Source organism: Cetorhinus maximus, chromosome 9 (genome assembly GCF_964194155.1).
Source record: "Cetorhinus maximus chromosome 9, sCetMax3.hap1.1, whole genome shotgun sequence".
In the NCBI taxonomy this organism is placed as follows: domain Eukaryota; kingdom Metazoa; phylum Chordata; class Chondrichthyes; order Lamniformes; family Cetorhinidae; genus Cetorhinus; species Cetorhinus maximus.
Genome location: NC_135887.1, coordinates 16,136,170 through 16,160,674, shown reverse-complemented (window position 1 = coordinate 16,160,674; position 24,505 = coordinate 16,136,170). Strand labels below are relative to the sequence as shown.

At 42.1% G+C, this 24,505-nt stretch overlaps 1 protein-coding gene across 8 annotated transcripts in view; it reads right to left on the bottom strand.

The window, feature by feature from the left end:
* The window catches only part of nf1a (neurofibromin 1a), a 283,175-nt gene that overhangs the window by 159,582 nt on the left and 99,088 nt on the right, over positions 1 to 24,505 (bottom strand). For 6 of the 8 annotated variants that reach the window (XM_078548137.1, XM_078548138.1, XM_078548141.1 and 3 more), the window contains 3 exons: positions 19,532 to 19,635; positions 18,106 to 18,241; positions 7,588 to 7,653 (listed from right to left, as the gene is read on the bottom strand). In XM_078548137.1, the coding sequence (XP_078404263.1) occupies positions 7,588 to 7,653; positions 18,106 to 18,241; positions 19,532 to 19,635 (306 nt within the window). The remainder of the gene's footprint in view (positions 1 to 7,587; positions 7,654 to 18,105; positions 18,242 to 19,531; positions 19,636 to 24,505) is intronic. The other 2 variants (XM_078548140.1, XM_078548142.1) reach the window with 1 other exon arrangement.

Here is a 24,505-nt window from a genome sequence, read left to right as displayed (position 1 = left end):
TTGCACCTGCTAAGTAACCTAAACAATTACATGCACTCAGTATAGCTATATTAATATTGGAGTGGTCAACACACAAATAGCCTGAAGGTACATTAACCAGACTGATCAGTTGTATTATAGTATTGCCTAAGACCCACTAGGTAAAATACCTTGTCATTTGCAATCCTGTTGCATCCAAGCCCTTGGGTATCAAGAGGCAAGGCATTTTGTGACAATGATTTTTTGAATATTTTTAAGTGCAAGGCAGATCCCTGTTGGAGAAAAATGTGATTACCTCACTTAGAGTTAGCATTTAGTAGCATCAACTTTTGTAGAAATCTCCACATACATTCATTTTCCTTCTCCAAGTTATCCCCCTCATCCCCTTCAGTCAAGGATATAGAAACAATTGTCCTAACACCAAAGACATATCCAGGTCATGTGCAAGAAAAAGACATCTCTCTGCCACAGTAAAATTTTCTCATTCAGAGGGAGTGCTCACTTAATGCCTCAGCCAGGGGAAACAAGAAACATATCAGTCAGGACTAGGATCAAAGTCAAGATCTCAAAATTATTTGCTTTTACTTTGTTTGATTCGTCTTCTCTTCTCACATACTTTTCAAATATGGTGTTGCATTGGCTCTAGAATGTAGCTTCCCTTTTCTCTTCTTAAAAATAATTATCACAATGCTTCTAAAATAACATTGATATAATAAGAGGAACAGGGCTAGTAATCCAGAGAACACAAATTCAAATCCCACCATAGCATTTTGAACATTTGAACTCAATTTGAAACAATCTAGGAAGGAAGTAATTGCATCAGTAAGAGTGACATGAAGTTGTCATCTGGCTGTTGAAACCCAACTGATTCATTAACGTCCTTGAGGGAAGAAAATCAGACATCCTTGTCATGTCTGAGAGGTGACTTTATTGAAATAGATAAGATCCTGAGGAGATTTTATAGGATGGATACCAAGAGGATGTTTCCACTTGTGGGGGGAGACTAGAGCTAGAGGACACAGTTTAAGAATAAGAGGCCTCCTTTTTACAACAGGGGTGAGGAGGAATTTTTTCTCTCAAAAAGTATGTGGAATTCTCTTCCCCAGAAAACAGTGGAGGCTGGATCATTGAATTTATTCAAAGCAGAGTTAGGCAGAAAAGTGGAGTTGAGATCACAACCAGAACATCCATGATCTTATTGAATGACAAAGCAGACTCGAAGGGCTGAATGGTCTATGCCTGCTCTTATGTTTCTGTGTCCGGCCCATGTGTGATTCTCGTCCCACAACTAGACAGTTGACTCATAACTGCTCTCTGAAGTGCCCCACCAAGCTACTCCATTGTCTTAAAATGTTACAAAGAACAGCGATACTCAGAATTGTATCCATCAGCCAATATCCTGGACTGCACTGCCATCCTTCAGTATGCCCAGTCTCACTGGCAAAACAAGACACACCTGAGGTTAGGAAATAGTGATGTACAGCCAGAGAAAACAAAAAGAGTGCCCATGGGAACATTGACTTCTGCCCACAAGACCTTGTGGCTTCAGGTCAAACATGAGCAAGCAAACCTTCCACTGATTTCCACTTACTGCCCTCGCTCAGCAGGTGAAATCAACACCATCCACATTAAACACCACTTGAAGGAAGCATCAAGGGGACAATATGTATTTTGAGTGGGGTTGTTAATCTCTATCTGACAGCAGCAGGACCACTGACCAAGCTAGCCAAGTTCGAAAGGACACAGCTGCAAGGCCGGGTTTGTGATAGGTGGTGAAAATCAAAATAAGGGAAAAAACAACTTTATTCATCCACCAGTCAGAGTTGCACCTGACCGTGGCAGTAGTACATAAGTCCCATCTTTACACTGTAGCACAATAGAGTGTGTCCTCATTCTATTGGCATTGTATTAATTGGGATAGAATCAGAGCAGGTTTAGCAACTCAAATCTGGGCATTCATGAGGCACTGCATGCTGCATCAACACAAACAGAAGTGTATGCCAAACAATCTGAAGCCTTCCTGTCCAGTATGTAACTCACCACCTCACCATTTCATCAGAACTAAGTGAGATGACCAATCCCTATTAAATGTGTAGAACAGCATTCAAACAAGTTGCCATGCTGGTGAAGAACATGGCACTCCTCATATTCTTACAGCTCGCAATAAACAGAGGTAAGCAACCCCACAATCAGCAGCCCTGCCACATCCAGTGGTGGACAATTAAGCAACTAACAAGGTGAAAAGGTTTCACGAGTATCCCTTAATTCAATGATGGCAGAGGCAGCAAGTGTTTGCAACCATATTCTGCCAGAACTGCTAACTGGATAATCTATCTGACCTCCAATGAGGTTACCACTGCCTGGTCTGGCCTAAAGTTGACTCCAGGCCCACAGCAATATGGTTGACTCTTAAAGTGCCCTCTGAAATGGCCTAGCAAGCCACTCAGTTGTATCAAACAGCTACAAAGTCTCAAAAAAGAAATGAAACGAACCACCCGGCATCAACCTAGGCACCAGAAATCACAATGGCAAACTGCCCTGTTGATCCTGCAAAGTCCTCCTTACTAACATCTGGGGCCTAGTGCCAAAACTGGGAGAGCCTGACAGTCATACTCATATCTTACAGATAACGTCCTAGACACCACCATCACCAGGTATGTCCTGTCCCACCGGCAATATAGACCCAGCAGGGGTGGCAGCAGAGTGGTATACAGTCAGGAGGGAGTTGTCCTGGGAGTCCTCAATATCGACTCTGGACCCCATGAAGTCTCATGGCATCAGGTCAAATATGGGCAAGGAAACCTGCTGATTACCATGTAATGCCCTCCCTCAGCAGATGAATCAGTGCTCCTCCACGCTGAACACCACTTGGAGGAAGTATGAGGGTGGCAAGGGCACAGAATGTACTCTGGGTGGGGGACTTCAACGTCCATCACCAAGAGTGGCTCGGTAGCACCTACTGACCAAGCCCTAAAGGGCTAGGCTGCTAGACTAGGTCTGTGGCAGGTGGTGGGGGAACCAAGAGGGAAAAGCATGCTTAACCTCATGCTCACCAACCTGCCTGCCGCAGATCCATCTGTCCCTGACAGTATCGGTAGGAGTGACCACTGCACAGTCGTTGTGGAAACGAAGTCCCACCTTCACATTGAGGGTACCCTCCATCGTGTTGGGTGGCACTACCACCATACTAAATGGAATGGATTTTGAACAGATCTAGCACCTCAAGACTGGGCATCCATGCAGAGCTGAAGGCCATCAGCAGCAGCGTTGTACTTGACCTCATGGCCAGGCATATCCCCCACTCTACCATTACCATTAAGCCAGGGGATCAACCATGGTGCAATGAAGAGAGCAGGAGGGCATGCCAGGAGCAGCACCAGGCATGCCTAAAAATGGTGTCAATCTGATGAAACCATAACACAGGACTACTTGCGTGCCAAACAGCATAAGCAGCAAGTGATAAACAGAGCTAAGCGATTCCACAATCAACGGATCAGATCTAAGCTCTGCAGTCCTGCCACATCCAGCCATGAATGGTGGTGGACAATTAAACAACTCACTGGAGGAGGCTCCACAAATATCCCATCCTCAATGATGGAGGAGCCCAGAATGTCAATGCAAAAGATAAGGCTGAACCATTCGCTACGATCTTCAGCCAGAAGTGGAGAGTCAATGGTCCATCTCAGCCTCCTCCGGAAGTCCCCAGCATCACATATGCCAGTCTTCAGCTAATTTGATTCACTTCACGCGATATCAAGAAACAACTACAGGGACTGGATAGTGCAAAGGCTATGGGCACTGACAATATTCCGGCAATAGTACTGAAAACTTGTGCTCCAGAACTTGCTGTGCCCCAGTACAGCAACAACACTGGCATCTACCCGACTTTGTGGAAAATTGCACAGGTATATCCTGTACACAAAAAGCAGGACAAATCCAACCCAGCCAATTACCGCCCCATCAGTCTATTCTCGATTATCAGTAAAGTAATGGAAGAAGTCCATCAACAGGGCTATCAAGGGGCACTTGCTTATCAATAGCCTGTTCACTAACGCCTAGTTTGGGTTCCACCAGGGTCACTCAGCTCCTGACCTCATTACAGCCTTGGTTCAAACATAGACAAAAGAGCTGAACTCCCGAGGCGAGGTGAGAGTAACTGCCCTTGACATCAAGGCCACATTTGACCGAGTGAGGCATCAAGAAGCCCTACCAAAGTGGAGTTAATGGGAATCAGGGGGAAAATTCTCCACTGGTTGGAGTCATCCCTAGCACAAAGGAAGATGGTTGTGGTTATTGGAAGAAAATCATCTCAGCTCCAGGACACCACTGCAGGAGTTCCTCAGGGTAGTGTCCTTGGCCCAGCCATCTTCAGCTGCTTCATCAATGACCTTCCTTCCATTATAAGGTCAGAAGTGGGGATGTTTGCTGATGATTGCATAATGTTCAGCAACATTCGCATCTCCTCAGATGCTAAAGCAGTCGATGTCCAAATGCAGCAAGGCCTGGACAATGTCCAGGCTTGGACTGACAAGTGGCAAGTAACATTTGTGCCACACAAAAGCAAGACAATGACCATCTCCAACAAGAGAGAATTTAACCATCGCCCCATGAAGTTCACTGGCATTACCATCACTGAATCCCCCACTATCAACATCCTGGGGTTACCACTGACCAAGAACTGAACTGGACTAGCCATATAAATACTGTGGCTACAAGAGCAGGAGGTCAGAGCCTGGGAATCCTGCAACGGGTAACTCACTTCCTGACTCCCCAAAGCCTGTCTACCATCTACAAGGCACAAGTCAGGAGTGTGATGGATTACTTCCCAATTGCCAGGATGAGTGCAGCTCCCACAACACTCAAGTACTTGACATCATCCAGGACAAAGCAGCCCACTTGATTGGCACCACATCCACAAACATTCAGTCCCTCCACCACCAACGCACAGTAGCTGCAGTGTGTACCATCTACGAGATGCACTGCAGGAATTCACCAAGGCTCCTTCGACAGCATTTTCCATACCCACGAACACTACCATCTAGAAAGACAACGGCGGCAGATAAATGGGAACACCACCACCTGCAAGTTCCCCTCCAAGTCACTCACCTTTGGAAATATATCGCCGTTCCTTCACTGTTGCTGGGTCAAAACCGTGGAACTCCCTTCCTAACAGCACTGTGGGTGTACCTACACCACATGGACTGCAGCAGTTCAAGGCGGCATCGCATTACCACCTTCTCAAGGGCAATTAGGGATGGGCAATAAATCCTGGCCTAGCCAGCGATGCCCACATTCAGTGAATGAATAAAAAAAGATTCTGAAGGGTTTGACAGGGTTGACACACATTGTCACCTGGCTGGAGAATCGAGAACATGGAAACACAGTCTGAGGATAAGGGGTGAGTTGCTTCAGGCTGAGATGAGGAGAAAGCTCATCACTCAGAGGATTTTAAGTCTCTGAAATACTTTACCCCATAGGATTGTGGATGCTTCATCATTGTGTAAATTTAAGGCCGAAATAGACAGATTTTTGGTCTTTGAAGGAGTTTTGGTCTTTTAAGGGATATGGGGAGCGGGCAGGAAAATGGAGTTGAGGTAAAAAAAAAAAATCAGCCATGATTTAACATTGGAGCAGGCTCAAGGGGCAATATGATCTACTCCTGCTCCTATCTGTGTTATGTTAAAAGCAATCCACTTAATCAGCATCTGATCCACCAGCTTAAATCGTCCATATCCTCAACCACAGGTGTATCATTGACTTAGTGCATATATCTACAGGATGCACTGTAAGCACCTAGCACCACCTGGACAAACACTGGTAGCAAGTGAAGGAGACCACCATCAGGTTCCCAGCCAAGTCAACACGATCCCAATTTTAACACACATTACTGTTCCTTCAAGGTCATTTGATCAAAATCCTAAAGCTCCCTACTTGATAACACTGTTGGAACAGCTTCTGCACACGGGCTGCAGCAATTCATTGCAAGGACCAATCATTACCTTCGCAAGCAATTACGAATGCACAATGCATTCAGTGGTGCCAGTGATGTTCTCCTGGTTCAGCAAACCACACTGAAAAAAATCCAGCTGCTTGAGAGCTGCTAAGCAATATCCCAAACTCTTATGTTTGAGGCAAGACATTTTTTTTTGAAAAAAGTCACACCAAAAATACTTGCATATTGTCAATTTGTCCTAATTACCCGAACATGCAACCCACCCCCAACGTTTCAACACAAACATAGGGCTGTGCAACATTCAGTATCTAATTGAATTTTGTTTCACAGCTGGACTGAGCTACTTTTCGTCTGGCTTAAAGAACCTAAATTTTGACAATATATTGTGTCACAATAAAGCCAAGCGACAGAATCTCCAGCCATGCCCAGGGGCCAGTACCCATTATATCAAATCATGGGCTAATTGCAGCTGAAAGATCAACATTAATTGGATAATTTTAATGACATTCTGCTGTTTGGTCTATGGTACCACCATGGCAGCACCTGCACACTGGAAATCTGAATGAAAAGTGAACACCTTGTATATATAATTTGTGTAGGATCGATACAAAGCAGTGGTGTTAGTCACTGTGAGCAGGTTTTTTGGCACATGGAGCATGTTATTTCACCTGCATTTATTCAGAGCTGAACCAAGTAACTTGAACTTCATCTCTTTTGAGAACAGCCAACCTAAAGTGCTTTCTGGATCCTTCAGATTCAATGCACAATGATTCAATTACACTTTTTGACAAGTTAGATAAGCATTATTGTGCCAGTCAATAATTTAAGTATCAAGTTTGTTCACAAATCCATGCAAGCTGCGCAAAGCTTAGATTAGCAAAAAATAATTTAAATCCATACACAGTACAATTTAAAAACCTGGACCACAATGCATGGTGCATCATACATCTTCAGGTTCCAGAACACCACCCACACAGGCGAAGTCATTCAGAAATAGCATCACTGCCCCAGACTAGAGTCCTTCACCCAACTTTATCAGCGCTATCAGTCAGGCAGTTTTTGCCCAGCAGATTTAATGTGTACAGAAGCTAGTTTTCAATGAGTTCAAAGCTACAATTCAGTCAGAAGGATCGAATGATGTCTACCTTGCTTATTTAGCTTAAGACATTTACAATCCTATTACTTGAATTAATGCCTTACAACTAACTCTCTGACAGCAATCTAACATTAACCTTACATGTAACCATCCAATTGACCAAAGTTCCAAGTAGGATGTAATGAACCATGAAACATTGCTCATGTCTCATGTTACAAGCCTTAGAACAATTTGAGCCTTAAAATATATGTAGAGGAGTGACAAATCTCAGGCAGCACATCTTAAACCACAAAATCAATGCAACCCACTTCGGATACCCAAGTTATACTAGATACAGATTTAGAATCTAAATTTATTTTTTTCTTTGTTTATTTTTTAAAAGGGTTAATTGGAAGAAAGCTATTTTTGCCAGAATTAGTAGAATGATTCCAAAGTGAAGATCAAAAAGGCTGAAGGCAAAGTGGGTTTTAGGGGGTGGGGGGGAAAAAGCACAAGGTTTTAAGAATTTGCTTTGAAAGAAAGGTTAATACAAAATTGCAAAAAATGTCACTGAACTTACTGATTTTTTCATGTTTTCCTTTTTTTCTTTTACTGTAGATTTAGTCAGTAGAGAGTGGCAAGTAGCCTACAGAACAGAGATGAGCACAAACAAGTCACAGTACCAACTTCACACAACAAAAACACATTGCTGGCTTCTACATACAACTGCACAAAAAAATACAATGAATATCAAACTGTCAATCATAATTAAAAATATAAATGGGCAAATAAACCCTAATTTGGTGCAACAGCTTGGGATTTCAGCCAATGGTGTAATATGGCAATTATTCTTAAACTTTCACTTTTAAAAAGATATTTAACACTGCTCAAAAGGAAGCGTGCAGTATTTTTTCCATAGCCATTTTCCCACAAGGTATAAACACAGTTGCAACTGCTTTCAATCAGTCTACTATTTCTGGCTAGATATTCGACAACATTTTTTCCAGTTGTGTCGAGTGACCAAAATAAATTATAATTGTCACTAATACTTCAGATAGCATGCAGCTCAATTCAACATTATGATTATCACAACGTGCTTTTCCCTATAAACAGCCTTTTATCAGATGTTGGTGGAAGCTTAAGGTTGGAAAGCAAAGCCTGGGTTTGGCCACGGCTAGTATCTGTGAATACAGACGTTGCTCGCTATTTTGTGAATAGGGATATCACAAGGTTATGACAGATCGATGCAACAGGATGCACAACCTGGCAAACATCTTTTTTCCTCCTCTTAAGAGCACACAATCTCCCATGATCATCAGGAAAAAAGCTTGATCAACGCTAAGATGAAAGGTAGCCAATGAAGAAGGCTTTTTAAACCTTCATCCAGGTTCTTGGGCTTCCAGGAAGGACAAAATCATATATAATTGAGATTATTCCGCATTCTATGTACAGAAATATTTAATATCAGACATACTGTAATTAATTTAAATCCACTGTGACATTCCAATCAGCTGTCAACGTGTACATCATCACCCTCCAGGACTACGTACAAAAACTGTATTTTTTTTTACATGGGGCAGGAAGGAAAGTCCCATTGCCCAAAGTGCATTTTGCTTTGCCATCCAACACCATAAACAGAGGCACACATTGGCAACAAAGCATACAAAAACTGAGAAGCTTCCTAGTTAGTAGCATGCAGGGATTACTGGACAAAACTCTCAACAGCAGCATTTACACAGGACCAAGAAGAATGGAGATCATCCTTCAAAAATCTCATTCAAAAAGGTATATTTGACCAAGAAAAGCTATCCTTAGTTCCAAAAAAAAGTACCACACGGTTCCATATTTAACAAATAGTAGAGATTAAAGAAAGCTTCCATCCACTTTACCCAGCTGCATTTAAAAGCCAACAAAGTCTGCCCGGCTTTTAAAAAAGTTAAAAGCCAAATACTGCGGATGCTGGAAATCTGAAACAAAAATAGAAAATGCTGGAAAAACTCAGCAGGTCTAACAGCATCTGTGGAGAGAAAAACAGTTAACGTTTCAAGCCTGTATGACTCTTCTTCAGAGCTCTGAAGAGTCATACGGACTCAAACGTTAACTCTTTTCTTCTCTCCACAGATGCTGCTAGGCCTGCTGAGTTTTTCCAGCATTTTGTGTTTTTGATTTTAAAAAAGTTGCATCTCTCCAATTCCCAGGCTTATCCATGCCACCTAGAAAGTTTCCTCCTTGCTCACCAACACACAGCAACCTGAAGAGGAAGGGAAGCTAACCCACTCCCAGCCTGCAAGCAGCTGATCAAAACTGCATTTGCACATTCTGAAAGGTCACTCAACAGCCAAGTTTTCCTTCCCTCTGCCTTGTGGCAATTCCATGGTCTCCATTTGCCAACTCAACTGTCTTTAGCAGCTCATGATTTTTGAGAAAGGTTTTGGGAAAGGAGGATCATCTTTACATCAACATATTCTCTGTGGATCCAGGGGGTTTATGCTACAATTTTAATGCTACCACAAAGCAGTTTCTGCAGTGTCAGTTCAGTTTAAAATCCAGATTTGCATATTTAACTGGATAGAAGCAGTGTGAATGCCATCACCATGACCCTCACTCAATCCACCTCTTTAGGAGGCCTTATTCACACCATATTAAGTGCAACTCCAGATCAATCTCAAATCGGTCTCAAAACGTACACCTGGGAATTCTGCTAAAACTACCTAGAGTTAATTTAAATCTTGTGCAAAAGGGCCATCTTCACTGATTAACACATTTTCATTGCTCTCTCCTGAGCAGGAAACTAGCCATTCTAGGCATGTCTTATAAACAAGATACCCTTGAAAACAATACATCAGCCATATTGATCTGAGCTATGATTACACAGGAAAAGCCTGGTCAAATCTGTATCCTGAGGAAACAAAAGATGACTTGAGTTTTTGGCAGAGGAGAGGGAGAGGGAGGGAACCTGGATCAGAAAAGGATGATGCTGACCCAACAACAATCAAAACTATTCCTTTTTACTTAGAGTGTGTCCTGAAAGTTTTGATCCGATTACCAAAAATATCAATAAACCAGGAGAATTTGCCATCAGCAACACAGCCTGGACAGAGTCAAGTGAAAAACAATCAAGAATATAGTCAAGAAATGATCATGATTGCTGACAGAAGTGAAGAGTGCAAACTCGGAGGCACAGAGTGGATTTGAACAGTCTTCCATTCTCTGGGATTTGGATTCAATAATAACTCAACTGATTAAACATTTTCCCCACATCTGCAACATTGCTGCAGAAATTACTTCCAAAGTTCTTACAAGGCTCCCATCCTTCAGTCTTCAACACTAATGCTTTACCTCTATCAAAATTAACAAGTGTCTTGTTCTGTTGCCTTTTTTCGGCTCTTCATACTTTTCAGGATTTTTCCTTTCTTCACCTGCTCTCTCAAATGCCCACCTTTGCACTCATTTTGTCTATTTCCCAACGTCTTTCCAGTTTAGGCATGAAACTCAGTTACAAAATTGGAGACAAAGCTTAATCATGTTCCTCAGCACTTGTGAACTCATGTTTTAAGTTGTAGAGCTATTACACCATCATTCAGGCATGCAGAAGAATCCCACTATCAAAAAGAATCACAAAAAAAACTATACAAGTAGTAGGCAGAGCCAATAAGAAGCCACAGATACAAGGAATAAACATACCAAAACTGAAAACTTGTAACGGAAGGGGAATAAGGAGCAAAATTGTGCCAGGTCATCCCATCATTTGAGTACAAGCCTTCTAGCTCAGAGTTCCCTCCAAGTAGCCTTGACAGTCAATCAGAAAACACTGTTTGACTAAGGTAGGTTACATGTCTTGTAGGATCTCCTTCATTCTTCAAATGAAATGCCACTTTCACAAATCAAAGAAATTGATGGAATTAGGGATAAGATGATTAATAGAGCAGATATATTATTGCTGCACATGGTCTCTTCCTTCACACCTCAGGAATTGCACCACTGTCCTAGTTCATTCAGATCCAGAGGTTAACTGAAACTATGCACCTCCCAAAACTATAACACTGCAGAGGAAGATAATGGAATCATGGTGCTTGGTTGATGCAAATAGGTGGAGAATAAAAATTATCCTAAAAAGACTAACACCATAGCAACTTACCAAAATAGTACTGGTTAGGGTTGGGGTTGGAGTTGGGAGAGAAGGAAAGAAGGGGAAACGAGGCCCTCAAGTAACAACCATGAAACCACCAGTCAGGCATGTCATTATAAACTGGGAAATGAAGTTTTTCAATTTGTAACCAGAGGCATCAAGTAGTTAAGCAAGGAGGTAACACTGAGCTTTTACAAGATCTTAGGCAATTTCCTAGGTTTCTTCAAGAGCACCATGCAAACTCCCAACCTGGACCATCCAGGACACAGGCAGCAGGGTTCTTGAACTGCTACAATTTGAGTGTACCTACACTGAGATAGACTGCAGCAATTCAAGAAGCCAGCTCACCACAACCACTTTCTCAAGGGAAATTAGGGGCAGGCAACAAATGCTGGCTTTACCAGTGACTCTCTCATCCTGTGCACAAAAACAAACGTTGCAATACAGAAGAATTTTGGGTGCCTATTATCGGCAGAACATAGAAATAATGAAAAAGATAGAATGTAGATTTTGGGATGTTTACAGGGCTTACAGTAACAGACTTGAGCAGTTACAGTTTGTTTTTATTCGATCCTAGGTGGTCAATGGGTGAACTGAGAGAATGCTCCAAGATTATGAAGGATTATGACAAGGTAAATAGTGATGGACTGTCAATGGGTCAGAAAGACAGCAATGAGCATTATAGGCTTGATTTATGTACTTCGTATGAAGAAAATTTGTGTGTTCTGTTACATTTTGTTTACAAGTGTCGCCTTTCTTGTTTAGATGTTGGTGAGTTGCCAGTTTTATAATACGCACTTTTAGGGAACTTGCACTGCCATTGCTGGTCTGCAGCAACCAAGAAGCTGTCGGATCGCTGCAAAAGGCCCAACTAATGCCCTTTTGGGAAGGAAACCCTCTGTCCTCACTCAGTCTAGCCTATATATATCTGCAGTCCCACACCAATGTAGTTGACTAGTAACCTCCTTGAGGTGACCTGGCAAACCACACAGATGGGCAAACATGGATAGGCAAACAATGCCAGCCTTACCAGTGAGGTACACTTTCCAAGAGTGAATCAAGCACATGTACAAAAATAACTTTATCAGAACATCATCAGCAAACATTTTAATCCATTTCTCTGCTGATTAAAACACTTACTTTTCTTCGTTTCCCAGTTGAACTTAGTGACTGTTTTTAAAGTCCTGGTCCACCATGCAACACAATAAATAATTCCACTATTAGGCTGCCTCTCAATCCACTTTGCCATTTCTAAGCAATTTCAACCTACAGAGGAGATAGTCATTGTTGTACTGCTGAGCTAGGGCAATTCCTCCTTAAGTTATAAGCTGATTAGATTCTGGATATGAGAATGTGAAAATCAAGTTGCCACCTTGAGTTATGAATAACTGAAGCATAAGGTTAGCCACTTTATTGATATACAAGCAGTTGGTATATTATGCTGCTCACTTACGCCTCCTTCAGTCTGTCAATGGAGGAAAATGATTGTGTTCCATTTGAAACACTTGTTTCTGCTCAGTGTTAAAGCTCAAGTATTTAAGTAAAACTGCATTGGTATAATTATAAATAAGTGAAAAAAAAGGACGTCTTTTTTCAATATTGCGGCAAAGAACCAAAGGTGATATTCCATAGGAGAAAAATGTACTACATTACAAAATAGGCAGTCGGAATTCTGGCTGAACCCTTCCCCAAAAAGTTCACTGCTGGATTGCTAACAGCTGGCACTATTGATTTTGCAAAAACATTTAAACCATCTTTTAGGTTCTAAAAGAAAGCTATCCAACTCAGCTTTTGCCCGATTTCTCACTAACATTTCTAACATGTGATACAAGTAACATGGAGGAGTCACTGAGCTTAACAGTAGAAAGCATCTGAATAAAGTAATTCAGTGTTCCAATCGATTCGCATCTTCTACTGTGTACTTTAGTTAAACTTGCACCCAAGTTAATAAAGAATACTTTATAACTAACTATTATTTTATTCCTTTTAAGAAGTTTTTTTTATTAATTTATGGGATGGGGGCATCGCTGGCTAGGCCAGCATTTATTGCCCATCCCTAACTGCCCTTGAGAAGATGGTGGTGAACTGCCTTCTTGAACCGCAGCAGTCCATGTAGTGTAGGTACACCCACCGCTGCTGAGGAGGAAGTTCCAAGATTTTGACCCAGCAACAATGAAGTGATGGGAAGTGGCTTGGAGGGGAACTTCGAGGTGGTGACGTTCCCATGTCTCTGCTGCCCTTGTCCTTCTAGATGGTAGCAGTCGTAGGTATGGAAGGTGCTGTGTAAGGAGCCTTGGTGAGTTCCTGCAGTGCATCTTGTAGATGGAACACACTGCTGCTACTGTGCTTCAGTGGTGGAAGGAGTGAATGTTTGTAGATGGGGTACCAATCAAGAGGGTTGTTTTGTCCTGGAAGGTGTCAAGCTTCGAATGTTGTTGGAGCTGTACTCATCGAGGCAAGCGTAGAGTATTCCATCACACTCCTGACTTGTGCCTTGGAGATGGTGGAGAGGCTTTGGGGAATCAGGAGGTGAGTTACTTGCCACAGGATTCTGAGCCTCTGACCTGCTCTTGTAGCCACAGAATTTATATGGCTAGTCTAGTTCAGTTTCTCGTCAATGGTAAATCCCCCCAGGATATTGATAGTGGTGGAACCAGCGATGGTAATGCCATTGAATGTCAAGGGGCGATGGTTAGATTCTCTTTTGTTGGAGATGGTCATTGCCTGGTACTTTTGTGTGCGACTGTTACTTTCCACTTGTCAGCCTAAGCCTGCATATTGTCCAGGTCTTGCTGCATTAGGACATGGACTGCTTCAGTATCTGAGTAGCAGCGATTGGTGAACATCGTGCAATCATCAACAAACATCTTTCCACTAGAAGGTCAGAAGTGGGGAAGGTCATTGATGAAGCAGCTGAAGATAGTTGAGCCGAGGACACTACCCTGCGGAACTCCTGCAGTGATATCCTGGTACTGAGATGATTGACCTTCAACAACCACAACCATCTTCCTTTGTGCTAGGTATGACTCCAACCAGCGGAGAGTTTTCCCCCTGATTCCCATTGACTCCAGCTTTGTTAGGGCTCCTTGATGCCACACTTGGTCGAATGATGCATTGATGTCAATCTCACCTCACCTCTGGTGTTCAGTTCTTTTGTCCAAATATGAACCAAGGCTGTAATGAGGTCAGGAGCTGAGTGGCCCTGGCAGGGCCCAAGCTGAACATCAGCGAGCAGTTTATTGCTCAGCAAGTGCTGCTTGATGATCGAAAGTAGACTGATGTGCCAGTAATTGGTTGGAATGGATTTGTTCTGCTGTGTGTGTACAGGACGTACCTGGGCCATTATCCAACCATGAGATATAACCTCCAAATCAGACTTAAGTCAGCAGCACGTTTGCTTTATGCAAAATATAGAAAATCAAAAATCACTGATGGAAAAATTCCCGGTATACATTAGCTTTGTCATTTTACTTCCAGAAGATCTCGATACTTCATATTGATGGGATATTTTCCAATCCAAAAGATTAATGTTTAAAATGGAAGGAAAGGGCATGAACAACAGAAGTAGAGATTGAGGGGATGAGTTACTGTGTTACCATGACCATTATTGTAGTTTCAGCAGTAATTAACATGCTCCATAAAATGACCTCCATTGGAATTCATCATCTATACATGACAGTAATTACAGCCAGTCAATTGAAGAGGAAATATTTATTTCTTTAGGCTCCATTTCTATGCTCAATAACTGAAATATTATTCAAGCGCGAGTTTCATTTCAGCTTCAGAACTAGCTACAATACTTACTCTAAGTGAGGCCACCAAAAGTAAATACTGGCTCAGCCCTACCCTATGAAACACTAGCCACATTGACTAATTAAACACCCAAAACCACAACTGTGGTTTCTCAACTACATGAATAGCATATCCGGTTTCTTATTGTCCAGTCAAGGGGCTACTTTAATGTTAGACTAGATAATAGTACTGAAGAAAGCACAATAATAGATGTTAAAATTTAGCAAAGCAAGAGAATAAAATTATTAGGTAAGCACCTTACTCATAAGTTTTGCACAAAAACATGCAACTTCAGGCCAGGTTGTGATTTTCTAGCCTCACACTGTTCAAAACATGTAAATGAGCAGGTAACAGAAGGCATAAAGTCTGGATAACTACAGCAAGTTCATGGTCAATTCCTTTTAAGTGAACAGAATGAGTATAGATGTTTGAAAATTCAGCACACCTTTCAGCTCAAGACGTCTCAGCATTCACTTATTTAGAAACCACTGTATATTATTTCTATTTCAAAATTCTTGTATGATATACAAAAAAGTCCCTAGCAAGTTGTTTAAGTCAATCTGTGTTTACCCAAATTAAACCAGACATTTCTGAGGCATTAGGATTATTTAACTCAATGAAATGGGCGTTTTGCTCTTCTATACAGATAACAGAAATATATGTCAGCTTTCATCAGATTGAAAGAAACCAGAGTCAGTTCTCCAGCAGAAGTATGCAGAAGAAACTAAAGAAAAAAGTGACCTTGTTTACAAAAAGAAGCAGTTATGGTACATCTCCCCAGATCTTTGCTGCACCACAAGAAGAAATTGTGTATTACCTCCAAGGTTTAATGGGACAGATGTTCCTTCGCACTGCACTCAAGAGTGCACTAAACCAGGGTTTGTCCCAAGTTTCCTCTTTGCAAGATACATTTACTGCAGGTATTTGCAGAAGCTAAGGAGTGGTTCAGAAACTAAAAAAAAAAGCCACTTCCAACCATGTACAAATTACTGTGGAACAAGAATTTCAACCAAAGTTCTTGAATTTGATTAAAAAAAGACTTATGGAAAACATATTAAAGGCAATTTAATAGTGCATGCTTCTTTAATTATTCCAATTATGTCAGAGACTAGTTCTCTTCGATTGGTCAGAATGCTTTGTGCCCACTTATGTGGATATTCCTAACAGCCACACAGGAAATGCAGGCAGGGCATCTTCCATAGCTGAGCCACTTAGAGCAGGGGAATCAGTGGTATATTATAAGCTAGATAATATAAATCATGGTAGCTTTGTAAATGTTACATCTGGCCTCAGACTTCAAGGGAGGGGAGGAACATTCCATTCGAACGTTATACTGCAATCACAGCTTCAAAGTGCACGTAGGTAGATATTAGATGAGAACTGCATTTGGCTTGCATCTGAATCTCACAAAAGTGAGCAGCCTGCACACACTCGCACAAAAAGGGCCCTTTGGGTGAGGCACGAGGGAGTAACAGCGCAGTATAGCGATATCTTAGCTTCGGTCATCAACTTAGAAAAGAAATTTAAGAAATTTTAAATGCAACAGTGGAGTTAATTACCGTATGGAATGGTCTACCAACAAAAACATGCTTAACTGATTAAACTAATAACCTAAGAAGTGAGATATAAGAGCTCTTAAACAGAGAGCTCACAACCACAACTATTCAAGGGTTTTAACAGAATAAGAAAGGAGAAACTGTTTCCAGTGCTAGAAAGATCAGAAACCAGAGGACAAAGAATAAAAGGTCCTTGGCAAAGGAACCAGAGGCAAGATAAGATTTTTTTTACGCAGTGAGTCGTGGCAATCTGAAATGTAGTTCCTGAAAGGGTGCTGGAAGCAAATTCAATAATAATTTTCAGAAGGAAATTGGATAAATACTTACGTGGAAATTTGCAGGGCTGTGGTGAAAGATCAGGGGAATGCAACTAATTCTACAGTTCTTTCAAAGAGCTGACACAGGTCAAATGGCCACTTTCTATGCTGTAGCATCACATAGAATGAGCACGTTTATTTAAAAAAAAACATGGCTTTCATTTACTCTCATTATAAAGGCAGGTGCAGATGTTCCTATTCATTGTGGCCTTAATACATTGCATGAATATTAAAGCAAACTTAACAAATCCTTAATGCACTTGGGAAAATATGACCGGTGATTTTTACTTCAACTTGCCCTTCTCCCACCTCTCCTCCTCTCATCCTGCATCTCCCACTTGGGTCCCTTCCCCTTCGTGGTAAAACTTGCGTTGTGTTAGTTGTGCTACTTTCATTTCTATTTGTCAATACCTTTTCACTCCAGCAATAAATCTGTTCAAACAGCAGTAGTTGACTTCATATAAATATATATTATATATATTAAAAATGCTTTCATATGATAAATCTTACACAGGCACACACTTCACACCCATAAGTTTTGTTTCCTCCTTAGTTTTTTGCTTGTGCCCATACATCAATATTCAGCATTATCAGGGAAGTTATAAAGTCAACATTTTCAATTCTGATTGGTTATGTCAACTGTCATAATATCGTTGCAGACTCTAGCCATCAGGTGGCTCAGACTAACAAGTGTTTCTTCAAGTCTTTCACCTAACTTGATGATCAATTGGTGCAATTATAAAAAAAAACATTTATGAACCGATCATGGAAAATGACAAGAATTTCCTAGTATTCTAAGATATTTGAGGAAACAAACAGATCTAGCATTATTGGTAAAAATTCAAATCACTGAATATGATCCCTTCCTGCTTTGAAGTACAACCTTTGAATTAAGCAGACAAACAGGGATATTGGTCTTTTTGTCACTGTCCCGTAAAATAACTCAATTTTAGCAAAAAGCAGAAGCATCGGGTTGAAGGGTGGCAATGCAAACAGAAACTGCAGTGAGAATCAGTTGTGCGATGATGAAAATTAAACATTTAACAATACAGTTCATATTTTGACAAAATAGGTGCACTTCAAATTTGTTGCAATTACACCAATGCTTATGCTTAAAAATAAGCAAAAACAGAAACAAATCCTATTCCGTTCTCCCATGTGATATAATTTATCCCAGAACTCAATGGTTTCTACTTCAATGTCCCACAACACATCCTCTATCAAATTTTCCAACACTAGATCCAGTCACCAGCATTAACTTTGTAAGCTCCCCTTGCAATTCCCATTTCCCCAAGACGGCATACCTGATACAAGCAATGGCAGACGCTTCGCAGCTGTGGGGGAAACTCAGATGAGGAATTAATAATTGCATGGAAAAATCTCTCTGTCATCTGCAGTAGATTCCGTTGATTTTCATCCAAGCTCTCTGTTGCTTCTAACCTGTGGAGCAGTATTGACATTATCATTCTTATTTAGATGCCAAGAAGAAAAACACAGAACAACATTTAAACTAATTTTTGCACATATATCTATTGTGCATTGAAATTATAATTTTCAATTGAAGGGTTTCTGCATTCCATACCACAATATCAGCCACTCTCCATGTCTGGTTTCACTTACTTGCTATATGTGTTATATCTGCAAGCAAGTGTGACAGAGGCTTCTAACGTTAAGCGATCTAAATTAGCCAACACCACATTGCATCATCTCCAGTATAAATACAAATAAATTGGGGCATCTACAAAAAGCAAGAAATATAGGCTTCTCCAATCTGGAGGATATTAAGATCCAAGCAGAAAATTGTCAATCAGGTCCCGTTGAAATTGGCACCAGTATAGGTAGGCATACCTCATTAACAGGATAAAAAAATATTGTATGCTCTTCACTGGGCCCTCAGCAAATTCAGGGCATATAAAAGGTTCAAAGTTCAGAGCCACTGCATCTGCCTCACCCACATGTGATGTTTCCACAAACTATTGTACCTCTCCAACCCAAGGGTTTTCTTGCTATTTCCATTACCCCCCATCCAAGGTACTTATCCATTTCCTTCCTCCCACTTATTCACCCCATCCTCTAATGCTGCATTTACCTGAAGAATTCATTTGGCCTTGACTCTCCATCTGCAAAGCTACAGGACGGTATTTTATGAAAAAAAATCTTTCCACTTTCTTGCCTAAGCTGAATTTAGCATGCGGTCTAATGGTCAAGACAGCTCAATACCACTCTTGAAATTTCAATAGATTGAGCCCTACTGAAGGAAGAAGTCTCCATATTTGATGTAGAGATGGTGACTCCTTCCTGGGGGAATTGGTGGATGGTGAAATCAAGGAGGCAGTCACATAGTAGGATAATACTTTCAAATAATGGGGACATGGAATTCCTGCTCTGGCATTGTACAATCAATAAATCTGAATACCATTATTTGCTCTATAATAAAATAGACATAATATTCTCACAAAAACAGAAAATGCTGGAAAAACTCAGCAGATCTAACAGCATCTATGGAGAGAAAAACAGAGTTAATGTTTCGAGTCGTATGACTCTGAAGAGTCATACGGTCTTGAAACGTTAACTCTGTTTTTCTCTCCATAGATGCTGTTAGATCTGCTGAGTTTTTCCAGCATTTTCTGTTTCTGTTTCAGATTTCCAGCATCTGCAGTATTTTGATTTAATAATATTCTCTCATTTGAACCAGGTCATTGACAAAAATTACAGAAACATAATCCTAACCTGGTAGGATCAACCTCAAAGCTAAGGTGCTGTTTCTCAGGGTCCTTAAGTACCGTTTTTAACAATGGCTCAAGCAGCTTCTGCAGGTATGTAGCACCATAGACCTGAAAGCAGCAAGAGAGCAAATGGGTAGTTTGCAATGTAGTAGTAACCATAAATAGCACACCTTACATATAAACATTCCCAAGGATCCACTTAAAGGCTTGTCAATAAAAGTTACACTATGAAAGCTGTGGCTCCTATGCTGTGAAGAGCAGCACATCAAGGGCATGAAACACTCATGCTCGTCATTCACAACAGAGACGCCAGCACAAAAACAGAATGAACCTTCAACTTAAACAGGCTATATGATTAAAAAGGGGACCATGTCAAGGCGTTAGCCTGACCTCTGGTAAGAAATCACTTGAAAAATTGATCTTCCAACATACTGCCATCTAAATTTTAAGATAACAATGGCTCTACTTAACCCCAAACTCCAATTAAAAGTATATAAACTTAAATTTCCCTCAGTTAGACGCAGAAAGCTAGCACTCTGTTTTAATTGTCCACTGGAATGTGTAAATTAAGCTTGTCGTCCAACTCGAGAAAAAACTGCAGCACTTTTGTTATTAAGTGCAAAGATTTCATTAATGTACACATTTCTATTTAACAGGCACAAGGACATTAAATCGACTCTTACAATACTAAGCAGCATTGTTCACCCAATGACAAGCTAATGGATAGGATTCCCTACTTCTGCATTTGTCAGTCTATAATTTTCAGCCAATTCATGTCAATGAACGAGAAAATGTTGGACAGCAAGCTTAAAGCAGTAAAAAAACAGGGTAATATGTTTCCAGATAAATGCAATAAAAGGGAACAGTACCAACATGAATATGAAATTGGCTGAGTGACAGGAAACAGTGAGGAGTGGCCAAAGGTTGATTTTCAGATTAGAGGAAGGTTTATAGTGGGTCAGTGTTAGGACCCCTGCGCTTCCAAATATATATATTCATGAACTATACTTTGGAGTACAGGGCACAATTTCAAAATTTGCAAATGAAACGACATTTGGAAATATTATGAACTAAGGAGGATAATTTTAAACTTTAATAGGGCATAGACACATCAGTGGAATGGGCGGACAAGTGGCAGATATACTTTAATGCAGAGAAGTATTTCATTTTGGTAGGTAGAATGCGGAGAGACAATCTAAAATAAAGGGTACGATTCTCAAGGGGGTGCTTGAGCAGAAGAACCTAAGAACAAATCATTGAAGGTGGGCAGGACTAGTTGGGAGAGCAGTTAATAAACTGTATGGGAGTCTAGGCTTTATAAATAGGGGCGTGGAGTACAAAGGCAAGAAGGTTATGAAAAATCAAATTATGAAAACACTGGTGTCTTGCATCCAGTTCTGGGCACCATACTTTGTGAAGGCATTAGAGAAAAGATTCATGAGAATGTAACAGAAGTTCATCATCCCTGGAAGCATAGAAAGATTGGAGAAGTAGGGACTGTTCTCCCTGGAGGAGAAGGTTGAGATGAGATTTGAGTATTCCAAATCATGACAGGAGTGGACAGAGTAGGTAGAGAGAAACTTACCCAATTGGTGGAAGGATTGAGAACCAGGGGGCACAGATTTAAGGTAATTGACAGAAGAAGCAACGGCAACATGAGCAAGCCACTCAGTTGTATCAAACCGCTACAAAGGCTAAAAAAATGAAACCGGACGGACCAACTGGCATCAACCTAGGTACCGGAAACAACAATGGCAAACTCAGCCCTGTTAACCCTGCAAAGTCCTCCTTGCTAACATCTGGGGCTAGTGCCAAATTTGGGAGAACTGTCTCACAGACCAGTCAAGCAACAGCCTGATATAGTCCACATGGAATCATACCTTACAGATAATGTCCCAGGCACCACCATCGCTGAGTGTGTCCTGCCCCACCGGCAGGACAGACCCAGCAGAGGTGGCGGCACAATGGTATACAGTCGGCAGGGAGTTGCCCTGGGAGTCCTCAATGTTGACTCCAGACCCCACGAAGTCTCATGGTATCAGATCAAACACGAGCAAGGTAACCTCCTGCTGATTACCACGTACCGCCCTCCCTCAGCTGATGAATGAGTGCTTCTCCATGTTGAACACCACTTGGAGGAAGCACCGAGGACGTCAAAGGCACAGAACGTACTCTGGGTGGGGGACTTCAATGTCCATCACCAAGAGTGGCTTGGTAGCACCACTACTGACCAAGCTGGCCGAGCCCTAAAGGACATAGCTGTTAGACTGGGTCTGTGGCTGGTGGTGAGAACACCAAGAGGGAAAAACATATTTCACCTCATGCTCACCAACCTGCCTGCCGTAGGTGCGTCTATCCATGACAGTATCGGTAAGAGTGACAACCGCAGAGTGGTTGTAGAGACAAAGCCCCGCCTTCACATTGAGGATACCCTCCATCATGTTGTGTGGCACTATCACCGTGCTAAATGGGATAGATTTCAAATAGATCTAGCACCTCAAGACCGGGCGTCCATGAGGTGCTGTGGGCCATCAGCAGCAGCAGCAGAATTGTACTCAAACACAATCTGTAACCTCATGGCCCGGCATATCCCCCACTCTACCATTACCATCATGCTAGGGAATCAACCCTGGTTCAATAAAGAGTGCAGGAGGGCATGCCAGGAGCAGCACCAGACATACCTAAAAATGAGGTGTCAACCTGGTGAAGCTACAACACAGACTACTTGTGTGTCAAGCAGCTTAAGCAGGTGATAGTAAGTGATCCCAGAACCAACGGATCGATCAAAGCTCTGCAGTCCTGCCACATCCAGTTGTGAATGGAAGACAATAATTAAACAACTCACTAGAGGAGGCTCCACAAATATCCCTATCCTCAATGATGGAGGGGCCCAGCACTTAAGTGCAAAAGATAAGGCTGAAGCATTTGCTATAATCTTCAGCCAGAAGCGCAGAGTGGATGGATCCATCTCGGTCTCCGCCAGGAGGTACCCAGCATCACAGATGCCAGTCTCCAGCCAATTCAATTCACTCCACGTGATATCAAGAAACAGCTGAAGGCACTGGTTAATGCAAACGCTATGGGCACTGACAATATTCCGACAATAGTACTGAAGGCCTGTGCTCCAGCACTTGCTGCGCCCCTAGCCAAGCTGTTCCAGTGCAGCTACAACATTGTTAACTACCCGGCTATATGGAAAATTGCCCAGCTATGTTCTGTACACAAAAAGCAGGACAAATCCAACCCAGCCAATTCCATCCATGGAAGGGGTCATCATCAACAGTGCTATCAAGCAGCACTTGCTTAGCAATAACCTGCTCACTGACCCCCAATTTGGGTTCCACCAAGACCACTCAGCTCCTGACCTCATTACAGCCTTGGTTCAAACACAGACAAAAGAGCTGAACTTCCGAGGTGAGGTGAGTGACTGCCCTCGAGGTCAAGGCAGCATTGAGTGTGGCATCAAGGAGCCCTAGCAAAAATGGAGTCAATGGGAATTGGGTGGGGGGAATCTCTCCACTGCTTGGACTCATACCTAGCACAAAGGAAGATGGCTATGGTTGTTGAAGTTCAGTCATCTCAGCTCCAGGACGTCAATGCAGGAGTTCCTCAGGGTAGTATCCTCAGCCCAACCATCTTCAGCTGCTGCATCAATGACCTTCCTTCCATCATAAGGTCAGAAGTAGGGATGTTCGCCGATGATTGCGCAATGTTCAGCACCATTCGTAACTCCTCAGATACTGAAGCAATCCATGTCCAAATGCAGCAAGACCTGGAAAAGATCCAGGCTTGGGCTGACAAGTGGCAAGTAATATTTGCGCCACACAAGTGTCAGGCAATGACCATCTCCAACAAGAGAGAATCTAACCATCGTCCTTGATGATCAATGGCATTATCATCACTGAATCCCCCACTATCAACATCCTAGGGGTTACCACTGACCAGAAATTGAACTGGACTAGCCATATATAAATACTGTGGCTATAAGTGCAGGTCAGAGGCTAGGAATCCTGCGAACATTAACTCACCTCTTGGCTCCCCAAAGCCTGTCCACCATCTACAAGGCACAAGTCAGAAGTGTGATGGAATACTCCCACTTGCCTGGATGAGTGCAGCTCCTACAACACTCAAGAAGCTTGACACCTTCCAGGGCAAAGCAGCCAGCTTAATTGGCATCGCATCGACAAACATTCACTCCCGCCACCACAACGCATAGTGGCAGCAGTGTGTACCATCTACAAGATGAACTGTAAGGACTCATCAAGGCTCCTTAGACAGTTCCTTCCAAACCTATGACTGCTACCACCTAGGAGGATATAAGTTCCCCTCCAAGTCACTCACCATCCTGACTTGGAAATATATCAGCGTTCCTTTACTGTCACTGGGTCACAATCCCGGAACTCCCTTCGTAACAGCACTGTGGGTGTACATACGCCACATGGACTACAGCGGTTCAAGAAGGCAGCTCACCGCCACCTTCTCAAGAGCAACTAGGGTTGCCAGCGAAGCCCACATCCCGCGAATGAATAAAAAGGAAAATCTTTTTTTTTTTAAAAACGCAGCTAGTGGTTAGGGCCTTGAACGCACAGCCTTAAAGTGTGGAGGAGACAGATTCAATCATGGCACCCAGAAGAGAGAATTGGATCATTATCTGAAAAGGAAAAAAATTGCTGGGCTATCAGGAAAAGGCAAGGGACTGGCACAAAGTGTATTGCTCTTGCAGAGAGCCAGCACAAACAGAAGGCCAAATGGCCTCCTTCTGCGCTGCAACTATTCTATGATTTTATGAAATGGCTGCATATCATACACATGCTGATTGAATTCAAATCTGAACTCACTTGGACTCAGAATCAGCCCAAAGATATTACCAATTTCAGATCTTCCAATGTATTGCTCATGGCGGGAGGATGTGTCAGAAGGCAGCTCACCACCACCTTCTCGAGGGCAATTAGGGATAGTCAATAAATGCTGGCCTGGC